The sequence below is a fragment of the Trichosurus vulpecula genome, chromosome 3 (assembly GCF_011100635.1).
Source record: "Trichosurus vulpecula isolate mTriVul1 chromosome 3, mTriVul1.pri, whole genome shotgun sequence".
Lineage (NCBI taxonomy): Eukaryota > Metazoa > Chordata > Mammalia > Diprotodontia > Phalangeridae > Trichosurus > Trichosurus vulpecula.
In genome coordinates, this window is record NC_050575.1 from 407,862,531 (window position 1) to 407,879,657 (window position 17,127).

At 41.2% G+C, this 17,127-nt stretch overlaps 1 protein-coding gene across 1 annotated transcript; it reads left to right on the forward strand.

Annotated features, from left to right (window-relative positions):
- Positions 1 to 751: 751 nt before the first annotated feature.
- On the forward strand, positions 752 to 13,059 carry LOC118840750 (zinc finger protein 883-like). Its single transcript, XM_036748096.1, has 5 exons — positions 752 to 833; positions 3,986 to 4,080; positions 5,724 to 5,850; positions 6,398 to 6,496; positions 9,503 to 13,059. The coding sequence occupies exons 2-5, from the start codon at positions 4,048 to 4,050 to the stop codon at positions 11,419 to 11,421; spliced, it is 2,178 nt and encodes a 725-aa protein (XP_036603991.1). The 5' UTR covers positions 752 to 833; positions 3,986 to 4,047; the 3' UTR covers positions 11,422 to 13,059.
- The last annotated feature ends 4,068 nt before the right edge of the window (positions 13,060 to 17,127 follow it).

Genomic DNA, 17,127 nt, shown 5'->3' on the forward strand with positions numbered 1-17,127 from the left:
ACGAAGGGCTCGCTCGCTCTGTATCTCTCTCCCTCTGTTTCTTTCTTTCTTCCCCCCTCCCACACCTCCTGTCTTGCAGGCAGGCACGCACTCCCAGTGAAGCAGGAAGGATGCTGGTAGCCCTATCCGCCCTTCCACCCCGACACTTTGGGGACCTTTGTTTTCTTTTTGTAAGAATGAGTTTGACTAACATGAGCAACAGGTTCGTTTCTCTCTACTTGGTCTAGAACAAGAGGACAGTTGAGAACAAGTCTTTTCACGCGCGCCCATGCACACTCCCGCGAGCCGTGCACGCTCAGACACTTTCTCAAACCCTCGGTGCTAGGGACTTTCCCCACGACTGTTCCACCACGGTGCTGCTGCTCCGGCGGGTCCCCAGAGCCTCCCGCTCAGCACCAGCACCCGCCCCCGCCCAGTGTTCACGTATAAGTGACGTGTACAGAGCCTCCGCCCCGCCCCCCCGCCCCCAAATCCTCACCGCCACCCTCCCACCCCGCTCTGGAACCAAGCGTCTATCCTGGGGGGCTGCGCCTGTGCAGAAGCAGCCTCGAGCCCGTTCCCCGTGAAGTTTCCCGAGGAGTTAGGAATGACAGTGGAAGCTGGACCCGCGTCCACTTCCCAGCATCCACCTGGAAAAAACGCTACAGCCTGGCCCTGAGGTGGGGGTCTCCCCGCTCTCGAGCCGGCGTGAAGCTCCCCGCCCCGTCCCGGACCATGGGGCATGCTGGGGATTGTAGTTCCTGGCAGATTCTGCGCCGGCGCAGTACTTAGATGAGGAAGCGGCCCGTTTTTCAGAGACCCGAGTACTGGGCGAGCCTTCACACCACTGGCGGGTGAGGGGAGGGGAAGGGAGGAGGGTGTCTGTGTGTGTGTGTGGCCTGAGTGTATGCGGGCCCAAAAGGGTTCCTAAGTGAAAGTGAGTTTCAGTTTGAGCTCAGGTAAAAGTATAAAGAAAGGTGGGTGCGTTTGGTATGCGTGCGTGTGGGTGCGCCCGTGTGCGTGTTTTTGTCATGCGTGTACGCGTATAGCCGCTCCCTCAGGAAACGGAGTTTCTGAAAATAAGCGCTCTAGCTGGAGTGTGTAAATGTGGGCGAGTGTGAAAGTGTGTATGAGTATTAGAGCGAGTGTGTGCAGGAACAGAATGGGCAGGGCCGGGAGTGAAGGGAAGAGGGGGGCTGAATTCGAACTCAAGGCCCGGCACCAGAGCGGATGGGGGGCTGGATCTGGAGAGGAGCTGGGGGTCCTCTTGCAGAGGTGACAAGGGAGCCGCCAAGAGAGAGGAGAAGGGGGTCCGCCCAGGCCCGAGCCTGGAATCGATCAGTCAGCCAGCATTGATTAGGCGCCTCTTGTGTGCGCGGCTCCGGGTCGGGCGGGGGGTCCCAGGAAAGGCAGGAACCCCCTTGCTGGGGGTGGGGGGCGGCAGCGTGTAGATCCCAGGTATCACGGAGCTGGGGTTCAGGGGCCGCACAAACTGGTGGATTTTGACTTTGTCCTCGTTTGTTTCATTCGTACATTGCTTTGCGGCGGGACAGGGTCCGAGGGTGGCTTTGCTGCTTGTCTATTCTTACCAGAGTGATGGAGACACTACTAGTAAGGAGGCAGAGTGAAGGTATTAATCACTCACCAGCAGGTGCCTGTAGAGGATATGAAAGGTCATCTCAGGGGGGAAGCCCTGAGAAAAGAGGGGAGGGAAGGAAGGGGCAGGGAAAGGCCTCCTGCAGAAGGTGGGGTTTGAGATGAGTCTTGGGGAGAGCTGGGGAAGGCCAGGCAGAGGCTGCTGGGTCTGGGGGAAAGCCCACATACTTGGGTGGTGGAGGGTTGTGGGAGAGGAACAACAAGGAGCCCAGTGTAGCCAGAGGGTCCATTGCTGGGAGGGGAGCAGCAGGCAAGGGGAAGGAACCCTAGACAGGTCTGGAGGGTCCAGGTGGAAGAGCAGAGGACTTCCTGTTGGGTCCTGGAGGCAGTAAGGAGCCATTGTTGTTTATAGAGTAGGGGAGGGACCAGGTCAGAACAGGCTTTAGGACAATCCCTCTGGAGGCTGAGTGGAAGATGGGTTGGAATGAAGAGAGGCTGGAGACAGGGAGACCAGAGTCCAGGCAGGAGCCTGTACTAGGACAGTGGCTGTGTGAATGGAGAAGGGGCAGTATGGACAAGATGGGAAGAGAAAGGATGAGATTTCACAACAGATGAGAGGTGGGGAAGGGGAATGAGTGCGAGGGAAGAACTGAGAATGTCCTCAAAGATTGAGCCTGAGTGACAGGGAGGATGCTGATGCCCAGTAAGGGGAAAGTTGGTGATTAGGAAGGGTCTCAGGGGAGAGAATAATCCTGACTTGGACAGGTAGAGTTGGATGTGCCTGCAAGACAGCTGATGCATCAAAAGGCAGTGGAAGATGTGGATCTGTAGTTCAGGAGAGACTAGATCTACAGACCCAGAAAGCATCTGCTTAAACATGATCCTTTCCCCCATGGGAGTCACCAAGCCAGATCATGTGGAGGGAGTTGAGCAGGGGCCACAGGACAGAGTTTTGGGGTCACCCATGGTCAGTGGGCATGGTCTAGATGAAGATCCAGGAGAGATCAGACAGGCAGGAGGACAACCAGGATAGAAGAGGGTCATGAAAACCTAAAGAGGAGAGAGTGTCCAGGAGGAGACAGGTGAGCAACATGATGAGAGGCTCCTGCAAAATGATGTAGTGGGGGGTTGCTGTGCCTCTGGCCAGGTCTTCCACTCTAGTCATCCTCCTTTTACCCCCAAAATGAGATTAATATAAACTGTTCTTGATGAGGCCCTGTTGCCCCTCCAGGATCCCTGCTCCCTCTTCCAGATATCTCCTAGTAGTTTTATTCATCATTAAATTTTCAATAATTAGTAGAATGGTAATTAGTCATTAATAGTTTTGAATAGTCATTAAAGTTAGATCCTTTTAAGGGTCTAGAATTTTGTCAGGAATCAAAGGCTCACTGGTCTATAATATATAGACTCCTCTTTTCTTTTCCTTTGTCAAAAGCTGGGACAACCTTTACCCTTGCCCAGTTCTTTGGCACCTCTCCTGTTGTTTACAGTCTTTTTGAGTTCCCTGAGAATGACTCCAAAAAACCTCCTCTCCCATGACTTTCAATAGCCTGGTGAATGAGGGCCACTCAGTGCAGCGGTTTGAAGGCAGGCCGTTGGGTGAGTTTTCGTTTTCCACAGAGGCTTGGTCAGCTGCTTCTGCTCATTTGCTACTCTCTCTTGTCATAAAAATCCTCTCCAAGTGAGTGATTGTATGTTAAACCACAGTTCACACTAGAAAGGGAGGAAAAGACAACCCACAAAAAAACAACTCCCCCCCCCCACACACAAACCACTTAATGTGTCCAAAACAGTTTTATTAAATATGTTTTTAAACCATTTGGAGATAGTAAGAAAGCTGAGATTCTCCTGGCCTAGAAAAGGTGGTTGCCAGGACAACTGAAGTGTTATTTCCCAGCCTTCCCTTTTTTGCGCAGGAAACGTTCCATCTTTACTTATGTTAGGAATAATCTCTCATTTTTAAGGGGTTTTTAATGTAGTTACTGGTTAGGCAGTTATCCCTACTTCAAGATCTATACTTTGGGAGTTTTGAGTGCAGTAATTGGTTGATGGGACCAAGGAAGGGAAAAGAGAAGTAGGGGAAAGAATCTGACTGAAGCTGGGTTCACTCCAGATGTATTCTCAGGGAAAGGAGCCTGTCCTTCATTGCCTTGGCTGGACATCTTAGAATCTATCACCAGTTATGAGCTCATTCATCCAAAGGATAAAGCCGTTGGTTTGTTCCTGACCTGAATTTCTCACTGAACACTTTAACTCATTCCATTCTCTAGTCTTTCATACATACAGTAGGTCCAGCTAAGTGGTTCTCCCTCTGTAAGAATGATGGGCATGTGGGAAGAGGGGAAATTACCCCCTAAGAGGTTGAGGAACAACAAGACAGCGTTGGTCTGCTGATTTCTTTCTCCTTCAGTTCTGGCTTCTTGGTACTCTGTTTTTTCCCAAGAAAGAAGAATTCACCAAGAAAAAAAGGGAATGACTTCTGTGCTCCTAACAGCCAAATCCCAGGTGAGTTAGGATTCTTTCTCTCTTCTGAAATACCATCCTTTTTCTCAAAGTGTGGAGCCTTCTCTTTCCCTTGTCTTCAATCAAGTTGCATTTAGGGGCTTGAACCTCAGTTTTTGTCCATTGAAGACTTTGACAATTCTGACAGATAATAGCGAGTCTGGAGATCTTTAGAATTGGGAAGAATAGTCTAATGCCCTAATTTAATAGATAGTTGAGGCCCTTTGGGTTGATGACAGGTAACAGATGAATTGGCATACCTATGACAAAACCTGAGTCTTCAGAGATATTGTCTAATCATTTGTTATGCTGCTCTACTTAGCTAATGTCTTTATTCTGACTGCCTCTTTGGACTAATCATTGGTTTGTTCAACCTAATGTGTAGCCAGTATTGAGCTAAATAAGCCTAAAACCTAATTCCTATCCTCAGTCTACAGAGACAGCAAGACATACTCACCAGACTTTTTTGTTTTGATACATTATGCAAACTATCATATTACTATCATTTGAATCCCCTTTACTGTACAGTTCCAGAAAACAGATAGGTAAAACAGATAAATTAGTGATTCTGGCTGGTAATGTTTTGTAGTTAAAGTATTGTAAGACCTTGATAGTTTTCTGTTTGCTAAAAGCAATATTGTCCAGTGTTCACTGATTTAGACGTGGAAGGGACATTCTGTGCCATCTCTCTAGTCTAAGTACCTCATTTTATGGATAAGAAAGCGTATCCAGAGAGGTTGTGATGTGGCAAAGGTCACACTGCCTTGGCCTGCCCACAGTCACCATTTTTGTATCTGGAGCACTGAATCCTCAGATGTGAAAAGAGGTTGCAAATCTGTTAATAAGAAAATATCATTCTGGAACTTGGCATTAGATGAAATGTGGGCACAAGTCAATAGTCAGCTGATGAGTGACCAAGAAGAGACTCTGGTCTACCAAGATGTGATGATATTTGGTACATTTGTAAACCTCGAAGCCTGTTATAAGTGTGATGGCTCTCAGTTTCACCCTGCTGTGTTGTTGGGAAGTTGTGGGCTGGGCCAGCTTCACACCAGTGCTCTGATAGTTTAGGTTTGATATTGATACAAAATGAGACATTCCTCCATCCTTCAGCAGTTAACAAAAAGAGATTTACTTAGACTTAGCAGGAGAAAAATATTTGGAAAGGATGGGAATCCAGAATTCAGCTCAGTAACATGCCCATAGCACTAGCCAGTCCACTAGCCAAGCATCAGAGAGGATGCCTGGACTTTCTCAAAGTAACTTTGTACTCAGATGACCAGGAAGTGATGCCAACAGCCTGAGCCTTTCATTCAGTGGGCCAACCAATTATGTAGGTTGGTTTCAATACCTTTTAAGGAAAAACTGGCCTGACTTGGGTGGGGGGGCAGAGGTTTTGTAAGCAGGACTCACTTTGGGCTCACTTTGGCAGCTCATTTGTAAGGCTGACTGAGCAGGAAACTTTTCTGCAATATTGAGGCTAATATAAAGTAATGTATCCAGTAAGTAATTTTCACAAGAAATATTAAAATTCTACTCAATGCTTTGAAAAATAGTGCATTTATATTCTGCCAACTTCATGTCTTCCTCTTGTTCCCCATGAGGGCTGGTCCCCAAGTGAGCAGATGTCTTATCTGCTATTTCAGATACCACTGACATTCGAAGATGTGGCTGTGGACTTCACCTGGGAGGAATGGGGACTCTTGGAACCTTCTCAGAAGGACATGTATTGGGATGTGATGCTGGAGAACTATGAGAATTTTGTCTCCCTTGGTAAGGTTGGCTCTCCCTGAGCCAGATTATCAGCTTCCATTTCCTCTTGGCTGACTGATGCCTGAAGTACTTCCCCTTTCATGGAGAGATAATGTCCCAAATGCTCGTGATGGGGAGTGATTTCACAGTTGTTTGGTATCTAGGGTCACTGGTGTTTGTGCTCTGTCTCCTGAAGTGAAAGGTATTTGTGTTGTACAATGGGAAATCAGTAGTTTATTGTGCTGCCTCTAAGGCTGTATACCTCCATTACTGGCTGTTTATTTGATTCAGTAAATTACCCCAAAGAGCCAGTGTAGCTACTTGGAAGACTTGAACAGTTTGCATCCTCCTAGTGGAGAATGGGTGAGGATAAAGTCATTTCCTTTGAGCTGGTGACCCATCCCCCACGCTTCCTGGGAACATAATATGGAGAATACTTCAGGAATCCTTTGAACTCCCATCTGGGTCTTGCCTGACATGCTCTTTATTCCCTAATGAGAAAGAGGGCAAGATTGAATTCTGAGTTGTACCTCTGACCTCAGCCCTCTCCCGTTTATTTCCCCACAAGGAGGCATTCCTATTTCCCTACCAGATGTGATTTCCCAGATGGAAAGAATAGAGGCCCCCTGGATGGCAGAGGGAGGAGTCCTGATTAGCACTTTTCTAGGTGAGTGAGTGAATGAAGAATTAACAGTTGGAAAATACTGTAAGCACCATCACAAATAGTCATTGTAGGTGTTGGACGGGGAGCTCTCCAAGGTCCTTGCAGAAGTGTCTTTTCTGTTCCACTTGAGTACTCTCCTGTGAATTCATCCTTCACTTAAACCCTAGTCTCTTTGAGAAAGGTTTTTCTTCTTCTGATACTAACCCCTCTACTTGTACTTTGGATCCCATAATTTCCTACATCTTCCTGTTTAGTTTTTCTTTACAGCTTTAATACCTCTTTTCAAAACTACTTTTTCTTAAATTTAAAATGTACAAAATCCATTCTCTTTCCTTTTTCTTCTCCTTCATCTCTTTGTCCTCTTCCCCCCTCTTTCTCCTGTTTTTCTTCCTCTATTTCCACTCTCTCCAATCCTTCTCATCCCGCTTCTAGTCTCCCTATTCTCCCCTTCATGTCTCTTCTTTTTGTAGGAGGTGCCAAGTCCACATTGCATGATGCCTGGACACCTCCAGACATCTCCATCAACTCTCCAAACATATCCATTTTTTTTACATCCCCCAGAAGACACAGTTGGAATTTGATTAGGTAGAGAGAAGAGTGAGCAAGCAATTTTGATAGGGAAGAATCATGTGAAAAGCATGCTAGGCAGCAGTGACAGTTTGACTGGAGCAGATGATGCCTTGTGGGGTCCTTTCAGTGCTTCCCAGGGGAATTGACTGTGTCATAGGGTAGAGGTAATAGAGGAAATCGCAATTGTAGGAAAGGGAAGTGCTATTATGAAGTTTGTTTTGGGAACGAAAATATGGCATCTGTCAAGGGGTTGGATTGGAAGAGGAAATAACTGTGGACATGTTGAGTAGTTGAGTAACTCAGCTGTGATATGAAAGCCCTGAATCTAATCCTAAGCCACTTCTGCTAATCCTTCCTTGTTTTCTGACTTTTATGCTTATTCCCATCTCCTTTCCTCTTTTCCTTCAGTAACCCTTTCCATCTCCCAGGTACATACTTCTAGATGAATTCTGCCCTCTCCTACTCAGATGTGAATACTCCAGATGTGGTGTGCTCAGGACAGAGTCAAGTCAGAATATCACTTCCTTTGTCCGGGACCCCAGGCCAGTTTGTGCACCCTAAGGTCACATGAGTTGGTTTGCTAATGTGTCAGAGTAGAAAAGAGCAAAACTCTCACCTGAATTGTCCTAAAATCACATTAGGTGCTTTGTCCGTTGAAACAAACTATTGACACGTTTTGATGTTATACCCTAGTCCATTAAAGCATCAGGGTCTTTTTTAATGAACTTTAGTGGGGGAGCACCTCCTCCTTTAACTTGTATTTGTGATGTTTTGTGACCCAAGTGTAGGATTTATATTTAACCATAATGAGCTTAAAGCTCATTATATTGAGCCCAATGTTCTAGTCTACCAGGACCTTTTGTCATCCTAACCCCATATTCTCATAGTATTGGGCAGTCTCCCTGTTTTTGGTCATCCACACATTTGATAAACCTGCCATTTGTGCCTTCTTCCAAGTCACTGATTAAAATGTTAAATTTAGGATAGATCCCTCGGGAAACTTCTGTCCAAGCTGACATCTGGATAATAATGACTCCTCATTCGGTCCTGTCATGCTACCGGTGCAGTATCTACCTTAATTTTCTGTTTTCTGGCCAATACTTCTCCTTGTTCATAAGAATAGCTAAGAATTACGTGAATCTCTGCTTATTGGTGGACCATATTTACTCTGGGGTCGACTAAAAACCCCAGGCCTTTTGAACCTACTACTCAACCATGTCTCTACAATCCTGCGTTTGTATAATCAATGTCTTGAGTACAGGAAATTGCATTTATCTTTATTAAATAACAGATTGTTTTTTCTAGCCAATATTTCCATCTCCTTGAGTTTTTTTTTTTAAATCCTAATTTATTTGTCTAATATATTAGTTATCGTACATACCTTCATATCAGCAGTATTGGTAAGAGTACTATCTTTGACTTCATTAAAACTTTTTATAAAACTATTGAATTAGGGATAAGGTGAAGAAACTACCTTTGCCCATGCATTTAGGCCCCATCTCTGCTCCTCCTAGGCTGAGAGAGTTTCCTAGTTAAATGACTTGCCTAAATAATGTATGCCAAAGCGAAATCGAAGCTAGGTCTTTCAGGCTCTCTAACCACCAAGATAGAATGCCTTGCTTTGTGTAAATGAGAGTGCCATATGTTGTTTCATCATATGGTGACTGGGGCAAGGCTAGATGCACAGATCTAAGGCATAAAACTAGAGATCATATTGCAGGTTCACAACAGCTCCATATTCAAGACTTGGGGAAAGGTTATTTGAGCATCTACAAATTCAGTGAGTTGTATTCTCATCCAATCCACATTTGTTTAATCTAATCATCAAAGGCATCTTGAGAGATGAGTTTTTCCAAACAGGTTGCTAAAATCTAGCTATCTTGATGCCTATAGTAACACCTCACCCACTGGCCCACACATCTTATAAATAATAGGTATGTTGTTGGTTTGCATAATCTCTTCTTACTGAATTAATGCTAGAATGTAGGAATCAACACTTTTTTTCTAAATGATTATGAATCATTGGTTTGGTAGGTGTTACCCTGTATTTTGCAACTTATTGGTCACTAGTTGCTAAAATCAAACTATTTCTTCTTTCTGAACATGTAGAGAGATTCATAAAGGAAGGTTCCTTGCATTCCACATTGGGAAAAACTTGGGATTGTGATAGGTTAGATTGGCAGAAAGGAAACCAAGAGACACAGTCTTGAGAGGTATCAATCACTAAATTAACTCCTTAGCAGCTAGTTGCACTGTTACTATTTCCTTAACCACATTAGGCTTAAATTTCCTGGTAACTGAATATTCTACTTTTTCCTCATTTGTTATCATTGTTCCTTAAGTAAAAGACACAATCTAGAATATAATGCATTGATCAGAGTTCTTAAAGTTCCAAGCATAGGGGGAAAATGGATATTGACATGTTTTTGTTGTTTTCAGATTCTCTTAGTCAGAAGACAAGATGTGAAACCAAGGAGACAACTGGGAAGCAGGATATTTTTGTGGGAGAACCATTTAAAGAGAGATTCATAAAGGAAGGGCCTTGGCATTCCACATTGGGAGGAACTTGGGATTGTGGTGATAGGTTAGATAGGCAGAAAGGAAACCAAGAAACACTGTCTCAGGAGGTAACAATCCCTAATGAATCTGTTCGTGAATGTAGTCTATTTGGGAGAAAGCTCAACCTGGGGTCAGTTGTTATTCCACAACAGAGAGTTCACACAGGAGAAAGTCTTCCTAAATACAGTACTCTTGGAAGGAGTTTAAAGCAGTTTTTTGACCCACTTAAACCTAAGAGAATCTCCATTGGGAAGAAACTCAAGTACAGTAAATGCAGGAAGCCCTTCAGTTACCAGTCAAACCTTATTCATTACCATAGAACCCATCCTCGAGGGAAACCCCATAAATGTAATGAATGTAACAGATCTTTCAGCAAGAAAGGAAGCCTTAATGCACATAAATTAATTCATACTGGAGAGAAACGGTTTGAATGTAGTACCTGTGGGAGAGGCTTCAGATACCATTCATCCCTTAAACAACATCAGATAATTCATACTGGTGAGAAACCCTATAAGTGCAGTGAATGTGGGAAAGGCTTTAGCCAGAGAGGAATCCTTAAGACACATAAAATCAGTCATACTAGAGAAAACCACTTGGAATGTAATGTGTGTGGGAAAGGCTTCAGATATCGCGCATCCCTTAGGGTACATAAGAAAATTCATACTGGAGAGAAACCACATATATGTAATGAATGTGGGAAAGCCTTCAGCCTGAAGGGAAACCTTAGAACTCATAAGAGATTTCATACAGGTGAGATGCCTTTTGAGTGTAATGAATGTGGGAAAGCCTTCATACTGAGAAGAGATCTCAACAAACATAAGAGAATTCATACTGGTGAGAAACCCTATATGTGTAATGAATGTGGGAAAGCCTTCAGGTGGAATGGAAGTCTTAAATCACATAAGAGAATTCACACTGGAGAGAAACCCTATGTATGTAATGAATGTGGGAAAGCATTCACCAATTATCAAAGTCTGACTCATCATCAGATATTTCATACTGGAGAGAAAACCTTTCAGTGTAGTGAATGTGAGAAAGCTTTCACCCAGAGAGCAAACCTTAATCGGCATAGGAGAATTCATACTGGAGAGAAACCCTATATATGTAATGAATGTGGAAAGGCCTTTATTGTAATGGGAAACCTTAAAAGACATATGAGAATTCATACAGGAGAGAAACCTTATAAATGTAATGAGTGTGGAAAAGCATTCACCAATCATCAAAGCCTAATTCATCATCAAATATTTCATACAGGAGCGAAAACCTTTCAGTGTAATGAATGTGAGAAAGCCTTCACCACAAAAGGAAACCTTAATATACATAAAAGAGTTCATACTGGAGAGAAACCCTATGTGTGTAATGAATGTGGTAAGTCATTTAATGTGAAGAGAACCCTGACTATGCATAAAATAACTCATACTGGAGAGAAACCCTTTGAATGCAATGAATGTGGGAAAGCTTTCAGCCAGAAGGGAAGTCTTAAAAGACATAAGAGGATTCATACTGGAGAGAAACCCTATAAATGTAATGAATGTGGAAAAGCTTTTACCAATCAACAAAGTTTAACTTACCATCAAGTCTGTCATACCAGGGAGAGACCCTTTCAGTGTAATGAATGTGGAAAAACCTTCATCCAGAAAGGAAAACTTAATAGACATTCAATAACTCATAAGGGAATGAAACTCTACATCTGTAATGACTGTGGAAAAGCTTTTAACCAGATGGGAAATCTTAATACACACAAAATAACTCATACTGGAGAGAAACAATTTGAACTACTTAATTCTAGGAAGCCATAAAATACATAAAAGAATCCATATTGGAAAGAGTCCATATAAATGAATGAATGTAAAAACCCTCAAGTATCAAAGCCTAAATTACCATCAATATTTCATGCTGATGAGAAAGTATTTCTCTATAACGAATGTTGGAAAGCTTTCAACTAGAAGGAAAACATTAATTCGTGGAAGAGCATTCACTCAGTGAGGTGCCTTTTCTATTTAATTAATATGGGAAAATTGACCAAAATTCAAGACCCAATTCATTTTATATTCAAGGGAAACCATTCCAGTGTGATGAATGTATTTTAAAAACATCAGAATTCTTAGTGGAGACAAATGTCTTGTCCAAACTTTATTGTACATAATGAAATTCATAGTAGATACACCCCCTTCCCCACTGAATATAAACAATGTAGGAAAATATTCAGGTCCGGCCTATATGAGATAATTTGTACTGGAGAAAAATCCATTTAAGTTTAGGGAAGCTGGGAAAGCCTTTAGAAAAAGTACACTAACTCTACATCCACGGATACTGAGTGGGTACTCATCCATAAATGTGTTCAGTCATTTGGAGGCAAGCCCTTTCAAGGTAACTGATGGACACAGTAATCTCAGCATGAGTCAAATGAGTGGTTGATAGGGAAGGAGCAGAGTTCTGAGAGCCTAATATACCTTTTTAGGAAACTTCAGAGAGGCAGGGAGAAAGCCAAGATGAATTCATATAGAAGATGGATTAAGTTAATCTACTAGAGTAAGAATAAGAGATAAAATTAGAAGTCATAAGGAGGCAGTTTTCAGTTCATTATAAGTAAGGAGGCCTGGAAAGCTTGAGTGTAGCTAGAAAGCAGCGATTAGGCATAATAATAAAGACAGGGTTGTGGAACCTACATGTTTCAACTAGGTCCTGTTTTAGCCCCCAGTTTCAGTTGCATGCTACTTGTAGAGGATCTTAGATCCTAAAGCCCCAGCCTACATGTAACTCCCATGAAAGCTTAAGAGCTATTGTCTAAGATAATGCCTTTTGAAGACACAGGCTCACGATCAGTAATATAATGGGAGTTATGAAGAGTAGTCTAACCTAAAGTCAGATCATGGTGAGTACCATGGGCTTAATGTTAACATCAGACAATTGGATTCAAAGAAAAGATTTGGCATGGGGACATTTTGTTGGCTTTTGTTAGTTCTCCAGATGAGTGTAATATTTCCAAGCTGTGCACTAAGAGTATTAGCCTGCCCTTTATAAGTTAAGGCTTTCTAAATAGTGCACTTAAGAACAGAGAGCTGCAGCATAGCCCTTAATGCTAGAATCCCTGAACAGTATAGCTCAGTGACCATGAAATCATCAGAGGCAATACGATGGACTGGGAATGTGATAATTACCAGAAGATGTCACCATTTCTGCAATTTGGAGATGCATTGCCCTGGCCACACATGTGCCATGGCTACATCAGTACCTGCCTTGTTTCCCTTGATGTGTTCTATTGTGTGTGTCTTCCATTTGTTTTCCCAGCTCATATGAGTATTCTGTGAATGTTCTTTGTAAATGATACTGTAACCTGTGGGATATATACCCCGTGTGTGCATGGGGAAGGGGGGGAGTGTGAATTTTGTTGCTTTATTTGCTATGCTGTTTGATTAAATACCTTTTATTTTGAATTAGTGTGTCTTATGTTTGTCTGATAAAAGTAAACACTTGTTGGGACATGTGAGCTATGTTTTTGAGTAAGCACTCGTCCATAGATAAATTCACATCTGGGGTAGATTTTCTAGTAGCTCTCACATTGAAGGAGACATTATATTAGGGGAAAACATCATGACAATAGACCTATCCAAAGGCAGAATAGATTACTTCAGGAGTTAATGGTTTCCCCAAGATTGGTAGACTTAAGTGGTAGATGGATGATCATAGCTAATAATAAAAGATGCCACTTGCATGGCACTTTAAGGTTTTCAAAGCACTTTACAAATGTGTCATTTTACCCTCACAACCCAGGGATGTGTAGATGCTTTTATTATCTCCATTTTGCAAATGAGACTGAGACAGACAGAGCTCAAGTGACTTGCCCAGGATGACAGCTTGCAAGTGTCTCAGGTGGGAGTTTAACTCAGGTCTTCCTGACCCAAGGTCCATTGTGTCATTGACTGTGTCACGTGCCTCACTTGTTGAGATGTTACAAAGGGTAATCCTATGTAGGTACAACAATTGGACCACATAACCTGTGAGGTCTTTCCCAGCTTAGATTCTTTTAGTTGACTATGAAAGTTAGTTACACTAGTTAGTTTTTCTAGTTAGACTAGGAAAATAAGTAGGAAAGCCTTAAGGGCAAAGACAATACATGATAGAAGCAAAATGGGATGGGAAAATTGGGAGAATGGGTTAAATCCAATATGGAGACAGATGACTTAGGAGGAAAAGTGAGTAAGTAGCTAGATGCCCGAAATTGGAAGAAAGGTCAATAAGAGATTTTGTAGACTAAGTGCTGAGAATGCCCTAATCATGAGTTGGTACTCGAGGGTTCCCCCAGGATACAAATTTCAGCCAAGATTCAGGTTGGCAATTCATTTTTATTATAGGTTGGACTAGATGTCTACCAAGGTCATTTTTCTATTTTTAAATCCCATGAATTTATGGACCTAATATGATTATTGGCCAAAATAGATCTTATTCTTCCAGAAACCAGAAGATCCTAAAGGAAATAGTGGATATGTGCTATTGTAGCAAAAAAAAAAAATGATAATAAAAAGTAACATGGAGAGATAACAAACTGGTGAAATGTAATAGTACCATGCCATTAAAGCCCCCCCTTCCTGTTTTGTTGTTCTTGAGTCATTTCAGTTGTGTCCAACTCTTTGTGATCCCTTTTGGGATTTTCCTGGCAAAGATACCAGTGGTTTGTCATTTCCTTTTCTAGGTCATTGTACAGATGAGGAAATTGAAGCAGATAGGGTGAAGTGACTTGCTCAGGGTCACATAGCTAGTAAGTGTCTGGCCGACTTCAGGTCCAGTGTTTTTCACTGCACCACCTCATTTTGTGCCCTTTCTGTTAGCAGCTGAGAAACTTTTGTAAGGACGTTTGTTCAAAGTATTGTGTTATATGAAGTGCTGTGTTATATCAGTATGTTTAAAAAAAATAATGCCGTGGGTCAAAGACTGCAAGACAGCTGTTCAAATATGAAAGAACAGACATCCTAAATCAAGTGAAAGCATATGTGAGACAGTAAGTAGGATTTACCTCAGTTGTGTCTTTATCTTACCTAGTACTTAAATCTCTTGATTACAGAATCTTCCTTGGTCATGAATATGGAACTGAATATTTGTGGAATGTTAGGAGAAAGCCCTGTGGGGTGGTGCATTTAAGATGGGATTTGTAGAATATGATGATGACTGGTGTATGTGTAATCCCCAGCTCACACTGGGAAGGGAAACATCATGATTTATCTCCATCAAGTCAGAGGTCTGTGTGAACATTCCTAGAGAATTTCCCATTACCTGTCCACTTGGAGTTTTCCAGCAACTTGTGTCCTTTTCCTTAGCAGAATCAGGGCTTTTTCAAAAGAAGCAGACCAAAATGATGACACCTGTTGACCGTACTCATGGCTTTTTTAAGCTTGAATTTCACTGGAGTACCTCTGTGTCAGCTTCTTTGCCAGATGTGCTAAGATTAATACTCTCTTCACCTTGCCTTTAGGGCCTATCCCCCATCATATTTCCTACTGAACAAATAGGTTTTTATCTCCTAAATGGGAAATCTACTCCATACTAGCTCTTAGCTAGTAAAATTCAAAGACAGTTCAGGTTTACATTAGCCAACATTTTCATCATGTTAAAAATTAATTACACAAAGTTAGTTACATAAAATAAATACGCAAAGTGTATCCTTTGCGCAAAGTCTAATGCTTCCAGAGCCAAGCTCATAAAACATTTGACTGTTAGAGGGAGAGAAAAGAAGGGAAGAAAGTGATATCATAGTCAATACACTCAAAAACAAGAAACTGAGTAACAGTAAAAGACTGAGAAAATAATTTTTAAACCAAGAAAGAACAACAATCAGGAATACTAGAAGAAATAATTTGTACCAAGCTAATGCATAATATGAGTCAGTTAGTGGGATTTGCCATAACTATCTGCTTTTTACTGTTTGATATGCCAGATCACAAAATCTGGGACATAAATCTGACAAATTTATGGTTTTTTTAAAAGCATAGAGAAGAGGGTAGTATATTTATTCTTTTTATCCTTTATTGTTTTATTTAAAATTTTGAACTTAATTGGAAACAAATAAATTGAGCTCTTGTATATATTCAGTGGACCAGAAAAAGAGAATTGTACATAGAAATAATACTCTTAATTATGTACAACTTGCTTTTCTTTTTAATAATATAATAAATTCAACATGTAACTTGTCTTAAGTTCTTCAGCTTGCCTGTAAATCCATGTGGTTTTCCATTCCCTTCTGTGCATTTTAAAAAATGCTTTAATATTTCTCTTTTTTCCATTTCTTTTTCTTGTCTACTTTTCCCCTTTTATTTGGGAAGAATTTGTGCTTTTCATCCTGTCTTTCAAATTGAATAAGTTGTTCTCGTACTGTTCACTTCACAGAGTTATACTAGTCTTCCGAGGTTTCTCTGAAACCATGACTTTTATCATTTCTTTTATCTCAATAATATTCCATTACCTTCATATTCAGCTATTTACCACTTGATAGATATGTCCTTAATTTCTAGTTCTTTTATTTCTTTGGAGAACAGGCCTAATAGTGGTATTGCTGAGTCAAAAGGCTAACACAAATTAGTGACATTTTGGGAATCATTCAAATTGCTTTCCAGAATGGCTAGGCCAGTTCATAGCTCAAACAATGAGTTGGTGTACTTATTTTCCCAAAGCCTCTTCAACAATGTTCATTTTCCTTTTTTATCAACTTTGCCAAACTAATGGTTGTGAGGTGGAACCTCAGTGTTGTTTCAATGAATGATTTAGAACATTTTTTTCATATGGGTTTTGTGGCTTGGGTTTTTTTTCTAAAAACTGCCTATTCATATTCTTCGACCATTTATCTATTGGGAAATGACTTTTGTTCATATACATTTGAATCTATTTTTATATATTTTGAATATGAAACCTTTATCAGAGAATTTTTTCAAAGATTTCCCTTCCCCCCACTATCTCCATTGTAATTTTAACTATATTGTTTTTATTTATGCAAAAGGGTTTTTTTTAATTTTATGTAATCAAAATTGTGCGTTTTGTCTTCTGTGATCTCTGTCCTTTGGTTCCTAAGGTTTTCCTTGATGTGACCTTTTATATCTAAGTCATATCCATTTAGAGCTTAGTTTTGAATATGGTGTGAGATGTTTTTCTATACCTAACTTCTGCCAGCTTGTTTTCCAGTTTTTGTCAAACAGTGAGTCTTTACCCTAGGATTTTGCATGCTTTGTATCAAATAATATGCTACTATGTTCATTTGCTTTGTACATAGTACCTAATCTGTTCTATCGACTGATCTCTCTATTATTTAATTGTTTATCAAATATTTTTGATAATTACTGCTTTACATTATAGTTTTGAGGTCTTACACTGTTAGCTTTCATTCCTTTCCATTCTTTTTAATTGTTTATTTTGAGATTTTTAACCACAATACGATAAAATTTACATTTAATAGACTTTTGGAGAATGGATTAAAATCAAATGGAGAATAAATAATTTAATCCTAAAGAATTAGCGAG